The sequence below is a fragment of the Mirounga leonina genome, unplaced genomic scaffold (genome assembly GCF_011800145.1).
Source record: "Mirounga leonina isolate KUSES-001 unplaced genomic scaffold, KU_Mleo_1.0 Mir_224, whole genome shotgun sequence".
In the NCBI taxonomy this organism is placed as follows: domain Eukaryota; kingdom Metazoa; phylum Chordata; class Mammalia; order Carnivora; family Phocidae; genus Mirounga; species Mirounga leonina.
The window spans coordinates 9,569,348-9,585,878 of record NW_023270615.1 but is presented as its reverse complement, the minus strand read 5'-3'; the positions used below and the strand labels follow the sequence as shown (position 1 = coordinate 9,585,878).

At 44.9% G+C, this 16,531-nt stretch overlaps 1 protein-coding gene across 1 annotated transcript in view; it reads left to right on the top strand.

Moving 5' to 3' along the window:
- The window catches only part of FAM189A2 (family with sequence similarity 189 member A2), a 59,449-nt gene that overhangs the window by 34,901 nt on the left and 8,017 nt on the right, over positions 1-16,531 (top strand). The window contains exons 4-9 of the mRNA XM_035029080.1: positions 1,302-1,412; positions 8,034-8,162; positions 9,964-10,071; positions 10,161-10,294; positions 15,460-15,589; positions 15,759-15,837. Of these exons, the coding sequence (XP_034884971.1) occupies positions 1,302-1,412; positions 8,034-8,162; positions 9,964-10,071; positions 10,161-10,294; positions 15,460-15,589; positions 15,759-15,837 (691 nt within the window). The remainder of the gene's footprint in view (positions 1-1,301; positions 1,413-8,033; positions 8,163-9,963; positions 10,072-10,160; positions 10,295-15,459; positions 15,590-15,758; positions 15,838-16,531) is intronic.

The following is a 16,531-nucleotide window of genomic DNA, read 5'->3' as shown; positions in this document are numbered from 1 at the left end:
CCATAGTAAAACAATTGTGTTGCTGGGTGTGAAGATTCCAGATGTATTAGGTCTCTTGGAGTAGCTGCTGCCAGTCCATAGGCACAGCCCAGGTAAGAAGACCATGTTCTGTCCGTGGCCAACTTTGCATCCTCATTTGGCCAACTTTGCGTCCTCATTTTCCAAAGCTCTGACATGATAATGACTGACAGAGTGCTCAAGGGGGCTGTGCTCTCTGCTGATCCAGTTAAGCCCTACAGACACTGACGAATCAGGAGAAACAGTAACACAGCAGCTTCGGCCAGCATTTCCCCCAAGATTTGATGACAGAGTGCATAGTCCTTTTACAGATTAACAAAACAAGGAGAGAAGCGAGGCCCGACTACTCCTGGAGAGGCAGAAAGAATTCCTCTTAGGGAGAGGGGCATCATGTGATATTAAATATTGACTCATTACATGGGTTTAGGGGAGACGTTTTCAAGCTTCTTGGAATACCAGCAACAAAAAACAAACTTTCCAAACTAGAGTTCATATGCGAACTCACTCACCAGCCCAACTCTGGCATTTGCTACCCGAACTGATGCTTGGTTCTAACGCTGATCATCATTAGCTCCAATCTTTTATATTTGCGATAAGATTTGATTTTGATAATAAATATAGTTCTCAGGTTGAAAAGCTGTAGTAGTCCCTCATTGGTACTAAGTAAAATATGGCTTTTTGGTTGATTTCTATTAATTCTGAATTATTTAGTGTAACATTTGGAACATTTAGCTTTGGAGAAAAATATATAGAAGATCACTGTGGACTTATTCTTTAATACCTACACTCTTTGGAACTGAGAAAAGACTTAGCTTTGTTTTTACTTGTACACTGTCACTTCTGTCCAGTAAGGGCTCTGAGTGCTCTGATTTTCCTGGGTTCCACTCACATGCTAGAATTCTCCATTTGTCTACTTACCATTGATCCTGCAAAACTCAGAAAAAAATAGCAACGGCTCAAGGAGGAATTGGCCAGGGCTTCATGCAAGGGACAGATCAGCGCTGAGGGAGTCAGAACTTCCTTAGATGCAAAGAGAGAAAAAAAATTAGGGACTTGAAATTATTGAGAAGACTTGAGAGTCCGTGGTCTTCCTCAACACAGTTTAAAAATTCTACAACGTGAACAAAAGGTTGGTACATTGAAAACATGGTTCGGACTTTTTAAAAAAAAAAAACGCGTGCCCTCTAGGAAGAGAATATGAATTTTTTTTTTTCTTTTTACTCAGATAAAACTCTGATTTTAGCTATTATCTTTTCTAATGGCCTCTTTTCCTGCCACTTCAGGTGAATCTCTTTGTGCTGCTCTCTGTGGTGTGTGTCCTCTTAAATCTAGCTGGATTTATCCTCGGCTGCCAGGGGGCCCAGTTTGTGTCCAGCGTGCCCAGGTGTGATCTGGTAAGTTGTCCTAAACCATCGCTGCGCGCCTGCACGGACCCTGGCTTTCCCGGGGGGTGGGGGGGCGTAGGGTGCGCGCAGTGTGCACCCAGCAAGCTCCCTCGAGTGAAGCCCGCCCTTTGTTTCGTTTTCCCACGTCCCCTGACCGACTTCAGGTATTTCTTTTCCAAAGCAGGGACCAGCTAGGAGAGCCCCAGTAACCACAGTAAGATAGCGCGTCGTTAGTTAGGGAATGGATCGGTCAGGTGTCCACAAACAGTATCGGTCTGCTCTCATCCGAAGAGGGAAAACGGAGATGATCAGAATACAGGTCAGCAGTCCTTTCTCCAAAATCTCTGGAGGCTGGCTGTGTTTCAGCATTCAGAGTTTCCCCGATTTTGAGACGAGAAACCTGATGCATACGTTACTTACACTGTAGCAAGCACCCCGCTGGACTCTGGGGCAGCAGGTTGTAATCACAACGTCTGGTTTTCGGGGCTTTTTGAATTTCAGAGTTGTGGTTAAGAGGTTATGGACCTGCACAATCTCCGAATATTTTCTTTTCATTTTTTGACTGGTAAAATGCATGTAGTAGCATAAAATGTGCCATCTTCATTTTTAAGAGTTAAGTTTAGTAGTTGAAGGACATTCACATTGTTGTGCAACCAATCTCCAGAACATTTTTCTTGTTGCAAAACTGAAACTCTATCCATATTAAACAGCTCCCCCACCTTCCTGGCTGTGATAAAGCCCGGGCCTTCCGCATTAGGAAGACTCCTCAGGGACTCACCACAAACCCATTGCTCTTTCTAACACTGCTTTACAAGTTTTCTGATTTTGTCACCCCATTGGTTATTAACCGTATGTTACGGGATCCCAGGCTTTTCTGGTTTTTAAGGCCCTCTGCAGTTCGCCCTCATCCTGCCCGCTCCCAGAGGCAGCTCACCCTGTCATTGCTCCAAAGCTTGCCTGGCGTTGCCCTACTTTCATACTTTTAACAACACCTTCTCTCCCCCCCCAAATTCACTATCCCTCAGTCCTTGTTCCTCCAAATGATATCAGTCCTTTACAGACCCATTCAAAGATTACCTCCTTCAGGAAACAATCCGTGAACCCCCAGGAAAGATAATCTTCTAAAATGTCCTATATGTACCTCTCTCAGGCATTTATCCTTTTCGTTTTTTGGACTAGAGACATTCATACACCTGTCTTCTCTGTTCTTCTGAGCTGGAATCTCCCCAAGGGCAATGTCAGCTTCTCTATTAATTTGGGAGTTCCCAATGGTCCCCCTGCACTGCCTCCCACTCCTTCACATACAGAGTTCCGGGCGGGGGGGGATGTTGAACCAACCTTGGTTTTCCAATTACTAATCACACAGCAAAGGGGCGAAGAGACCAGACACAGGCTGAAAGTGGTAAGTCCCAGTATCTGGAAAGACAGTTTGGCGAAATTGTAGCATCTCTTATGTCAAGACACTGCTTAGAGGCTGCGGAGAGTAGAAAGGAAAGTCAGACCACGTTCCTGACCTAGAAGTTTATCACATGCAAGAGGAACAGGATAAACACGGCAAATGCTTGAGTGGTGTTTGTGGAGGGAATGAATACGTGCCCAGCTACAGGTAGATCCACTGGGTTTGGCCGTCAGAGTGAGACACAGCGCCTGGGGCATGCAGAGAAAGAAGGGCTTGTATCCGGGGGAAGATAAGGAATATAGGTATTTGAGATGGACCTTGAATGATGAATAGATAAGGAGAGTGGGTAGAGCCTGAGAGAGGAGAGTACTCAGAGGGCAGTGGTGGGAAATGAGCCTTGGTAGCTCTTGGAAAAGCAGAAGCCAGATTGCAAGGGGTCAAGGGTATAGTTAATGGACTTTTCTGGGAAATTCTGTGGTTCTCTACCCTGGGTGCCCATTAGACTCACCTGGGGGAACTTTGTAAAGAATCCCCTAACTGGGGCCACATTCCCAAAGATTCTCAGTTGGCCTGGTGGGGGGTGGGTCTAGGCATCTGTATCTTTTTATATATATATATATTTTTTTTTTTTTAAGATTTTATTTATTTATTTATTGGAGAGCGAGCGAGAGAGAAACAGCATGAGAGAGGAGAGGGTCAGAGGGAGAAGCAGGCTCCCCGCTGAGCCGGGAGCCCGATGTGGGACTCGATCCCAGGACCCTGGGATCATGACCTGAGCCGAAGGCAGTTGCTGAACCAACTAAGCCACCCAGGCGCCCCTGTTTTTAATTAAACCTTTTTTACCCACCACAAAACCAATTCTGTGATTGTATCTGATTATAAAGCTGTAAAAATTTGGGCAAGTCATAAAAGTATAGGACAGAACTTAAAAAAAATCTCACTCTTCTGGGTAAGCACGTTTAACCGTTTGGCAGATTTTTGGGGCACCTCTTTATATGCATAAAAACACACGATTTCCATCAGTGGGACCGTATCATAATTGTTGTTTTTCATTAGGGAGGCTATTTGACCAATAAAATCTTTTTGGGGGAGGGGACACTCTTCCTCATTCCCTCTCCACCATGCTAGTCACCCCAAATCCCTGCTAACAAGCCGGGGGTCTCCCTCCATGTGTTCACATTATCTCACATAAATACGTAGGGGGTGGACCTCATTGTGATTTATTTTTCAAAAATGTATTTATCCACTCCCCTACATACTGTGTTTCTCACTTACAGATCTAACACTCGTCTTTGTTTCGAACAGGTTAGTTCTCTATTGCCTTGTGGTCTGTGGTGGTTTGGGTTTTGGCTGATAAAAACAATGTAGCCATGCATACCATCCTGCACATCCCCTGGCCGATTTGATTTTCGCCAGTCGGAGGAAGCTCCCAGGTCGGACATCATTCCTGGTGGGGGAAGCTGTAGTTTTTCTTCTGTTTGTCTCATTTTTTTAAAAAAATTCCACATTCAACCCTTTGGTGACTCTATCCATTTTTTTTAAATGGAGGTAGAATTTACAGTGAAATGCACAGACCTGAAGTGTGCAGTTCCTTGAGTTTTGACCAATGTATACATTCATCTTGACAAATGAACATACTCATGTATACACCCCAAACAAGATCTAGAACATTAGTTTTGTCTGTTCTTGCATTTCACCCAAATGGAGTCATAGGGTATGTACCTTTTTGTCTCTGTCTTATTTTGCTCAGCACAACAATTTTGAGATTCATCCATGATTTTGTGTTGTGTCAGTTGCTCTTTTTTTTGCACGTCAGGATTACATTGTATAAAAATATCACATTTTGTTTAATCCACTCTCCTGTTGATGGACATTTCCATTGTTTCCAGTTTGGGGGTATTATTAACAGAGCTCTTGTAAACATTTTTGTAAAGTTGTGGTTTTTCTTGTGGGCCCCTTCTCATTTCTCTTGAGTAAATAAAGAGGTGTGGGATTGCTCAGTCACATGGTAAAAGTAGGTCGGTGTAACTTTATAAGAAACTGCTAAACAGTTTCCCAAAGTGGCTGGGGAATAAGTATTTCCAATTTAAAATATATGGCCGGTTCCTTTATTAAAAGGTTCAACTTACTTTTCTACCAGTGACCCTTTGCCAACTGCAAGCGTTTCTCTCTAGTGTTCGTCAGTCTGATGGGGCTGGTGTGAGAGCTCCTTGTTATGTTAGCTTGCAGTTCCCTCATTGCAAGAGAAGGTGTCCTCCTTTTTTGAAAGCTTCGTAGAAGATGCTAATGAGCAGCCAGTGTTGAGAACCATAATCCTGGTGATGAGGAAAGGGCGAGGAGGGCCTGGTGGTGTCAGGGAATAGTATCAGGGTGGAAGGGTGGATGGTTTTCATGTAGGGGCTTGAACGAGGTTGTTTGTGGATGGTTAAGAGATCGAAGAGAAGTTGGAATAACTTTGCAGAAATACTGGGGCAGAGCCGGGATTAAGAAGGGAGGTGAAGGGTCAGGAACAGAAAGAACAAGAAATCCAAAATGCGCCATTGCCTGGTACCATTTTGTACAGAGCCTCAGGGCTCCCGTGTCAGCTGGGCACAGCCACTGATATTCATTTTTATTTGGATAATGATTAAACTCTCCAAAAGCCTTGTATAAAGAGATTAACCTTCACCCATCTGGAAAATTGTTGCATCTGGACCAGTTCAGCCTGGAAGTTCCAGATAGCTGAGGTTTCCAGGTACATACAAGTCTGGTTGTGTGTAAAAAATGCTGCTGTGTGTATGTGTGACCCACACAGGCCTTTTTCTCTCTTAACTGAACGCCTTTTACCAAGAGTGGACTCGAGTGGGAGGGGAGTACTTTGTAAGATGACACTGGATATTACCTGCAGGAGGCAGAATCCTTAGGTAAGATTTTGAAGCTTATCTAAGTACAAGAAATGGAAACCTGCACTGCATGGTGTTGAGAAAAGTGAGCGTGGTTGGTGTTTGGGAAGAAGAGGGCCTTGGGTACATGAGCAGAATGGAGCAACTTGATGGCTGCTTATTTGTAACTACTAAATAGTACTGTTAGTATTAAATCAGGGGGTTCTCACCTGGACTTCAAAGGAAGAAGCCCATTAGGAGTAATACTTACCTGCTGAATTTAGCCCAGGGTAAGGACTATTATTAATTTATGGAAGAGGGGCTAAGAGAAAGCTAGTGATCCCCGAGAGGAAATAAAATACCCAGCCCCCCCAGACCCTGCCTAGAGAAATCCTGTCTGAATGGCCACAGTAGTTTTCCCTTAGAAGGCAAAACTCTAGTGTAGATTTCAGCAGCAGGATGTGCCTTCAATAATGTGAGACAGTGGAAGAAAAATTCAGACTCAGACAGTCTTGCTTTTGTGTGTGTCTGGGGGTCGGATTGTGGATCTAGGTGTGGGGACGTTGTTGAGACAACAGTCTCTGTGGGCAAATCAGGAAAAGACAGAAACCAAGTGGAAATGAATGGATAGAGATGGAGTCCATCAAGGTAACTCTAGCTGTTGTAATTCTTTGTATCAGAGGCAGATTTTATATAAAAATCTGGGCATCGGTGTTTGATATAATAATGCACCCTTTAATGTGGTTTAGGGATAGAGAATAAAAAATGTTACAGGATCCATGGAGTTTTGGAAGAGGCAAAACTAATCCTGTGGAAAAAATAAAGTATTTGCCTGTAGAAGGGTGGGGGCAGGGATTGATGGGGAAGGGCATGATGGAATTTTCTCTGGTGATGCTGTGTTCTGTATGTTGATATGGGTTCGGGGTGCACAGGGGTATGCATTGCTTAAAATTCTGCAAATGGTATGCTTAAGATTTGTGTATGTAAATTTTGTGTGTGTGTATGTAAGTTTTACATCCAAAGAAAATATGTAATCTTTAGTGGAAATTTTTCCCTTTGCTTCCTAATCAACTTATATTATAAGGGAACTGTATTTTCTCTTAATTTGGAAAAATACCATAAATTTGTTAGTAGAGAGTAACTAGAGAGTAAGTGTGGTTAGAAGGTAAGAATCTTAATTCAATAAGAAAAAAGACCCTTTTTCTCTCTTAGGTAACTCTAACATTGTAGACGTTCAGTTATTCTTAAAGATTCCTGAAGAGGGGCTCAGTCGTTAAGCGTCTGCCTTCGGCTCAGGTCATGATGCCAGGGTCATGGGATCGAGCCCCGCATCGGGCTCCCTGCTCGGCGGGAAGCCTGCTTCTCCCTCCCCCACTCCCCCTGCTTGTGTTCCCTCTCTCGCTGTGTCTCTCTCTGTCAAATAAATAAAATATTAAAAAAAAAAAAAAAGTTTCCTGAAGAATTTTGCAGCCAGTGTGGTCAAAGCTGCCTACTTAACAGGTATGACAAAGGCATGGCTTTCCCTTTTAACCAAAATAGAATAGCCAACTTCAACAACTCAAGAGGCAAAGCGAGTAAGAATGAACCTCTGCTCCCAAATTATGGGTCTTAATTAGCCAAAACCAGGTGTTGCATATTCTCACAACTTGAGTCAAGGGAGACTTCGAAAAGGGGTTGCAAGTTTGCAAAACATTTCACTACAAGAGATTACTCATCACTGATATCATCACTTCAAATCTGTGACCACATTGAAGATGTCACACTGAGAGATCCCTTAAGCCTACCTGGTTTAGGGCTACCGTTCACCAAATATACCCTGTGTTTCTCACGGGCACATGGTAGCTTGAACTTCCTTGCCCTCTTGGAGTTAGGTAGGGCTGTAAGGTTCACTTTGGCAATGAAGTGTGAGCTAAAGCGATGAGGGTCATTTGCAAGAGGAAGATTTAAGCTAGAATTACGAGATTTAGCAAGTAAAAACACAGGGCACCCAATTAAATCTGAATTTCAAATAAACAGCAAATGGTTTTTTAACTGGGTGTCCCATGTTTTATCCAGCAACCTTACTTTAAGTGCCAACGTGCGTTTTATCATATGCTCTCCACCTCTCTGGTACAGTGATCATTAATCCTAAAATGGTGTGTGCTTCATCAACCTGGGTTCCTAATGGACTAAGATGAGCAGAACACCCTGCTGACCTACAGTGGGCATTAGCATATTCAAGAAATAACCTTCTCGTCCACAGCATACCCTAGCCTATCCTGATGGATCCAGATACCACCATGTCTCATTCTGTAGGATTGGTGCTCCAATGTGTCGCCTGCATATTTATTCTCAATAATGAAATTATGGTTCTGCCTTTCTCCCCTTAAGGTGGACTTAGGCGAAGGAAAGATTTGCTTCTGTTGTGAAGAATTCCAGCCAGCCAAATGCACGGACAAAGAAAATGCCTTGAAACTCTTTCCGGTTCAGTCTTGTAGTGCTGTTCACCTTCTACTTAAGGTACCTTGAGCGGATCCCACCCCCATCAGTAAATACACTACAGAGCCCTCAAAGAAGGCAAAGTTACTTGAAATATCCTTACTCTGTTACCTCCCTCAATCAGTTGGGCTGCAGATAGGAGCCAACCCTCATCTGACCCAGAGACAGGAGTGACTTCAGGAAGAAGCACAGATGATTGTGTGTCTCTTAAGTAATGAATGGATGGCTTTCTTTGTGTTCAAGAGTTACAAGATAGCAAAAAATGTAAAGGAGTCTAAATGCATACATATGAGTGTATATATATGTATATACATGTATATCCATCCATACACACGATGTAGCTACACATAGGTGATGCAACTTTTAGCAAAACCTTAACTTTTTTTATTTAAAGTAGGCTTTCCACCCACGTGGGTCTTGAACTCACGAGCCTGAGATTAAGAGTTGCATGCTCTACCGACTGAGCCAGCCACGCGCCCCTGCTTTGGGCAAAACCTTTCAACTGCCTGCCCATTTGTCCTTGTTCTGATGCTCCTTTGTTGGTTTCAGTGAGTCCCGTGGGCTGTTGGGTGCTGCCGAGCCAGGACCCAGAGGCCTAGGATAGATAATCGGTTAGAAAATGCAAGGGACATTCATGCACCTTACCTCTTGTTTCATAGGCAGCAACTAGAATGAGTGAGAGATTAAAAATAAATGATACCAGTTGCAGAGAAGTACAGAATTACCCTTTATTAGGGACTTGGATAAAAGTTGAGTCCTGACTCACAGGGGCTCATTAGCCCAGTGAGTGACAAGATCAGTTGGTGAACCGTGAGATTATTAGTTCTTGGATAATTCCTCGCTGAGGGCTTTCTTCAGGTCTTTGTTTTGGGTTTGTTTTTTTGTTTGAAGGAGGAGTCTCTCCACTGCCAGCTCTCTGAGAATGTAAAAGTGGCCTTCTATCTTTGGCTTCTGGATTTCTCGTAGCTGAGTCATCCCCAAACTTTGAGCCAAGACCCCTCTTGGGGAAAGCCTCACTAAGGAGCCAGGACTGTGGCAAAAGAAACTTCTGGAATTGCCCTTACCACTATTTTGAGACGTGGGTTTGGAGAAGAGATGCCCTCTTTATACTCTGGCTGGCCTGCCCCCCACGCTGTCGTAGCTGGGTGCCCAGGGGAGCTCTGCCAATCGCTCCCAAAATAGAATCAGTGGCCACAGATAAAACAGCAGGCCGTCCCCAGTGGGAGACTAGAATTGCTATCACTGGGGACACCAACTTCAGAAGAGACACTCATTGCTCTTCTGGAAGGAACATTTCCAGACAATGTTCTGATGCTGGCAAAAAGAAAACTTGTAATACCAGGGCTTTCTGGGACAGGAAGCCTCTAAGATAAGTTTTTTAAAATTACGATGCTTATATGACTGCATGAGAGCCATATTAATAACCAGTATTTATTTGGCACTTAGCACGAGCCAGACATCAAAGTCCTTGAAATCTATCTTCCCACGAGAATTGCCTTATTGCGACATCATTATTATTATTTAAAACAGTTTTTCTCTTGCCTTCTGGTCATCAGCTTTTTTTTTTTTTTTTTTTAAGATTTCATTTATTTATTTGACATAGAGAGAGAGACACACACAGCGAGAGAGGGAACACAAGCAGGGGGAGTGGGAGAGGGAGAAGCAGGCTCCTTGCTGAGCAGGGAGCCCGATGCGGGGCTCGATCCCAGGACCCTGGCATCATGACCTGAGCCGAAGGCAGATGCTTAACCAGTGAGCCACCCAGGAGCCCCTGGTCGTCAGCTTTGACGTGCTCAGTAGTGTTACTGTTTCCTTGTTCTAGAAAGTTCTTTTCGCCCTGTGTGCCTTGAACGCCCTGACCACCACCGTCTGCTTGGCAGCAGCTGCCCTTCGCTACCTCCAGATATTTGCAGCCAGAAGACCCTGCCTCGTAAGTCCATACAAGGTGGCACCGTGACTGTGGCCCACGGGGCCTTTGTCTTGAAGGCTGTTGACTAACCGAGCTGCTTGTTTCATCAGGACGAATCCCAGATTTCTGCCGAAGAAGTGGAAGAACACGGACGGATCCCAGACCCTGATGACTTCGTGCCGCCAGTGCCCCCCCCCTCCTATTTCGCCACATTTTACTCGTGCACGCCCCGGATGAACCGCAGGTAGCCTTCCTGAGTGCCCCCGCCCCAGCCGTCTGTGAGGTGGCCTCGGTTTGGAAGACTGAAAGGTTTCCAGGACGACCTATAGCATGCGCTTACTTCTCTCCAAAATCTAGACAGATGGTGTTACTTTTCAGGATTTTCTTTTTTTTCTTTTTCTTTCTTTCTTCCTTTTTGAAGTAGGCTCCACACCCAGTGTGGGGCTTGAACTCAAGACCCTGAGATCAAGCCTCGTACGCTGTGCCCACTGAGCCGGCTAGGCGCCCCTTTTCAGGATTTTCTATCCCCCTTCCCCACCCTGCTGTTTTGTCTGATAAACGGCTGAAACCAAAGAAAAGTCCCGCCTCGAACTAAGGATATACTTTTTCCATTTCAATTAGCTTCCCAGGAAAACTGACACCCAGTGAGACAGTCGCTGTCATGTGACTTGATTGAGCGCTGCGGTTGCCCAGGAAACACGCTCAGGCCAAATCGATGTTCATTATAACACCATCAGCGGGGCCCCAAATCATGACATTCTTCCAAGCCATTAAAAAGAGATTAATTATTCATGACTTCTCCCTGGTCTGGAAAAAATAGACACCACGCTGGTTTCCTTTTTCAAATTCTAGCTCAAAATTTATCGTTTGTTTCTTAAATCTCAGAAATGACTATCTGCAGAAGGAAATGATGCATGCATTCGCCTGGTTGTTATGGACTTCTAGAATTGTACCTCTCTAAAGAATGACTTCGTTTATTTATTCGACAAACATTTAATCAGTCCTCTGCTGCTTACTAGTCACCCCCTATCCCCCCACCCCCCCAGGTTGGTGACATTTCAGATGACTTAGACCCGCCTCGTTCCCCTCTCAAGGAGCTCGCAGTCTGGGTCATTACAGCTGAGTGTTGCAAGGATCATAATAATTCTCAAAAGAGAGATTTTGAGTGCACCGAGGAGGACCACCTAACCCAGGATGGTGAATGGGCTGCAGAGAGCTTCGAAGGAAGAGTCAGCCAGTCAGGGTTGGCTTCGTGGGTGAAGCGATCTTAAGCCAAATTTCAAGGATCAGCAAACCATATTTAAGCTTCCAAAAGAAAATCTCTGAATTCTGTAAGAAAGACTCGTGTCTTTAGCTTGAGATTCAGAGGACCAGGAATTTCAACTTTTAATCCCCGAGGTATACAAGGAGAGTTGTCAGACAAATGTGGTGGCAGCCTTGGGGTTTTTGGAAATCCGCTTGCTAATGCTCAGGACGGCCACGTGTGGCTTTGAAGCAGGTCACCGGTGGGAGCTACTGCCCAGACACTGTTAACGTCCTTCTCCATGGGTAACCTCCCGACCTGTTGCTCAGAGTCATTCTTTGTGCACCAAAGGACACCTTTGCTCATACCTTAGCCCAGTCTCAGGCTGTGTGCAGGGGGACGTGTTGGGAGGCAGTAAAAAAAAAAAAACAACAAACCTGTTATTTCGTGGTTGGAAAGAGAAATGCCATCTTCGAGAAGAATTAAGTGGCTCTCTGAGATTGTAGGTGAGCCCTTGGTTGACCTGAGAGGAGGCAACAGACAGATTTGATTTCCTGCAGTGGCAGAAAGGGAAAGTGACTCATGCGGGTTAGGAGTCTCACTGTCCTGTAGACCGCCCCTCCCCCACCTGCCCTTCTCTCTTCCATTTCTCTTTTCGGTGCCGCCATAGTGATGCTTATCAGTGTGGGTATTTCCACTCTTTGGGATGTGGGTGCATCCCTGGATTCGCCCCTCTGAGTCCTGAGACTGCCCCTCACCAAATCCAGACAAGCTTCTCACCAAGGGCTTTATCATTCCGAACTTTCCGGAAGGAACATGGGGAAGGGTGTTAAAGTAATACATCCTTGTGGGAAAGGAGACACTGCTAGGCCCAAAGCATATACCTGGAGGCCTAGATCATATCTCCAGTGGGCAAACAGCCTCATTTTCTGAAATTCTCCCAATACTAGAGGGCGGTCCACTTTCCTTGTTAAATGGCTACATTTATTCACTTTCAGATACATATTGTATCAAAGGTATTTTTGCATTTGACCGACTTTGCTAGATTTTTATATATCCATTTTATAGACACTAACTGTTGCACCCCAACTGGTGATTTTCTTTCTTAGAAGCAGGCAGGCAAGAATAGGAACGAATGTTTTCTTTAATATTTCCACAACCGGATACGTGAAGAGTTTTCACACAATGCAAACTCCCCACTTCCTGCAAGGTATTATATGACTTCTCAGAGCGCTTTATTTATTTCCCTTCTATAAATACAACCACTGCATGCATTGGTCCCTCCTTGAGAAAGGACTTCTCAAATTACTGCCATAAACAGAAACCTGATTGTAGTGAAGGTTTCCATCCAAAGATGGGTTTCTGCCTCATGACTTGATTTGTAATGAGAGTCAGGGCTGTGCACTCCTCCTCCACGACCCCAGGGAGCCTCCCCCCACCCCCATTCTCAGAAATTGGTTGGAGCTGGGATCAAAAAGGAGAGCATCCCACCTATTCTGTAATTGGGGACCTGGTTGTACCATGGGGACATAATGTGTTACAGAGCACGGAAGATTATGGAAAATTGAACACAGGCATTTATTCCTCAGTGGTGAATATAGTAAACTCATTCCTTTTCCTCATGAAGTTCAGAACCCAAACTCAAGTGGAGCCAGGCTCTGCTCGTGGGTGACTCCGTGCCCAGTGCGGCCCTGCCTGGCAGCCCCACAGGGCCGCTTAGCTGATTTTAGGAGATCAAAATCTCTTCTTATCTGTGTGGGCCCCACCACAGGCAATTAGAGCAGAATTTCTAGAGACAAGGCCTGGGCCTCCCATAGTCTGCAAACCTCCCCAGGTGATTCTACTCCCTAGCTAGGGTTGGGGGCCATAAGGGATCAGGAAAATACCTGCCAGGACATAGTGCACCTGTTTCCCCAGACAGATCCCTTTGTACCCAAAAGATATGAAATAAGGAGAACTGCTTCATAGGAAAGGAAGCTTCCTTTTTTTCCTAGAAGCATCTTCTGTCACACGGAGGCTTCCTTGGTCATTATAGTTACCACCATAAGAAGCTGTTCATTGTGGTCGATTTAAAGAAAATGTATCCCCTTCCCTCTCCCCCTTCTTAAAGGGATTCCATGGTCGTTTAAGATCTAAAATGGAAGTCTGTTCCCCTGACCTCCTGGCCCCAAGCAAACCCTCTCTTCTCTGTGAACATAGCCATTGGGTGGCGAGTATCAAAGACCACCAGAGCCAACAAACCAACAGGCAAAGCGGGGGGTATTCACTTTCCTGGGGAGGACACAGCAGAGGAGAAGTGAGGGGAGCTGGCTGAGAGGGGAAGCCAGGGGATTTGTGAGCGCTGGAAAGATGGCTCATGGGGTCATGCTAACTCAGGATTGAAGACTGGCCCTCTGGAGAGGACAGAAGAAGTCCCTAGGGCTCACTAAGGAAAGCAAGTCCCCTTGTCCACTGGTTTTACTCCTAGGAAAAAAAGAACATCGCATCTTTTTCAACTTTTTTTCCTCCACCGTTTGCATTTTTTTTAAACGGGCGCAGGAATAAAATGAAACAACCATGAATCCACAGAGCCCCTTTCTAAAAAAAGCAGCCCTTGTGCCACTGGCCCAGAATCTTTCACCTGTCTCCTTCAGCTTATGTCCATTTTCATATTTCGAGAATGGGCATTAAACTTTTGCTATTATCTCTTATTTTCGTTCTCTAATACTCCACGGCCTGAGTACAGGTTTTCTGGTCTTCATTGTATCTTTTTAAAATGGGATATAATTGACCTAGAACATTCTATTAGCTTCAAGTGTATGGCATAATGATTCCATATTTGTGTATGTTGTGGAGTGATCGCCACTGTAAGTCTAGTTAACATCCATCACCACACATGGCTACCAGATTGTTTTTCTTGTGATGAAAACTTCTAGGGTTTACTCTCTTAGCAACTTTCAAATAGGGAATACAGTATTATTATTATTATTATTATTATTTTATTTATTTATTTGACAGAGAGAGAGATAGCAAGAGAGGGAACATAAGCAGGGGGAGTGGGAGAGGGAGAAGCAGGCTTCCTGCCGAGCAGGGAGCCCGATGCGGGGCTCGATTCCAGGACCCTGGGACCATAACCTGAGCCGGAGGCAGATGCTTAATGACTGAGCCACCCAGGTGCCCTGGGAATACAGTATTATTAACTGTAGTCACCATGCTGTATATTACATCCCCCGGGACTTACTTATTTTATAACTGGAAGTTTGGTCAAAAGGAACAAGTTTCTATATATTTTAAACTATCGTTTTACAATTTAGGCTCTTTATTATCTAGATTATTTATGTGTGTGAGTTTTCTATGAACACAGACAGAAAATCTTGAGGTTTATTTATTTATTTGCTATGGAGGGTCTCCCACTCATAGGACAAAAGCCCCAGTGCCTGGCATGAAGGCAGTGCTCAGCTAGTGTTTGTTGACTGACTGTATTTAGGAAGGGTCACTCTGTGATTCATCCTGCTTTGTCTTTGAGCTGTGATGTTGTTCACTTTCCTAGAAAAAAGTAATTCGACCTTCAAATATTTATTTAACAAATAGAGAGTTTCTACCATGAATCAGACATTAGGGAAACGCAGGCAAGAATTTTGTCAGGTACTAATGTAAGAAATAATTAAGTTGCCCCAAGTCCCTAGTTTTGTTTTTTCTTTCATTGAGGTGACGTTCACATAACATGAGTTGAACCATTTGAAAGCATACCGTTGAGTGGGATTTGGTACAGTCGAGGTACTGTGCAACTTCCACCCCCATCTGGTTCTGCAGCATGTTCATCACCTCCAGGGAGACCCGAACCCACTCAGCAGTCACTCCCCAGTCCCCAGCCCCCAGCCCCTGGCAACCACGAATCTGCTTTCTGTCCTTGTGGATGATTGCTTGCTTTTTGGCTTGTGGATGTAAAAGAAATGATGGCATTGCATTTTATACGTTGTCACTTGCCTAAGAAACTCTGGGCACCCCATCAGCTGAGATTATCCCCCCCGGCTTCTGGGCCAGAAGACTGTCTTGGAGGGGTGAGGGGTCTTCTGCTCTGTCAGCGGATAACCGGCCCGAGGTAAAGGCCATCATCATGCAGAAGCAGGTACGTCAGACGAGAAGTCTGTAGACCGTGCTTCCTGATGCCAAGATGCTTTTCCTAGGATGGTCGGTCCTGATGTTATTCCCCTCCCACATATCTACGGAGCACGAATCAAAGGTGTGGAAGTGTTCTGTCCCCTGGACCCCCCACCTCCCTATGAAGCTGTGGTGAGCCAGACGGACCAGGAGCAGGTACGGTCCATGGTTTCTCGTTGGTACATTGACCGCTGGTAGGAAAAGCAGCCTGGCGTGCAGAGAACAGTGGGACACTGGGCCCTGAACATGCTTCTAAGTTCAGTGGAGTCCAGGTGGGGGATGAGCTGAATATCAACAGATAACCCTCTTTTCTCCTGTGATGTAGGGACCTTCATTCCACATGCCAGAAGGATTAGAAGGTGCCACTAGCCCCTTGGAACCGATCTGCATACCACTGACTCAAGGTAATAAATACACGATTGCTGCCCAAACTCAGGATTCCGTCAAGTAAGACATCATGAAATAATGACTTATATGATATTTTGTTGGAGGTCAGATATCTTGAAGCCAGTGGGTCAAATTATATCCTTCTTGGGACGCCTGGGTGGCTCAGTTTAGTTAAGCGTCTGCCTTTGACTCAGGTCATGATCCCAGGGTCCTGGGATCGAGCCCCGCATCAGGTTTCCTGCTCAGCGGAGAGTCTGCTTCTTCCTCTCCCTCTGGCCCTCCCCCACTGATGCGTGCGCTCTCTCTAGCGCGCTCTCTCTCTCTCTCTCAAATAAATAACTTTTAAAAATCTTAAAAAATCCCCACAAATTACATCCTTCTTTCCAGGTGTAAAAATACTGTCAACAATTGGCAAGTAGGAGATACTATGTGAACAGAAATAAAAATATTATCAGAATCTTTGATGAGTCACCAGACCCTTCTCAGGGACCTGTGAAATGGATTAGAGAGTTTAATGTGGCATCCCTGTGTTTTCCCACCTAAGATTTTCTTTCTCCTGTTAAAATAAGATGGGCCCTTTTAAAGGGAAAAAAAGAGTTTTGTCTATGGCAGGATGATTTGCCGTGAGATTGCACTGTCATTTATAACCTCGGGTCCAGGTCATGCTGCTTTCACGTGTAGTGAACGCTGATTTTCCGTCCTGCCTCAGAA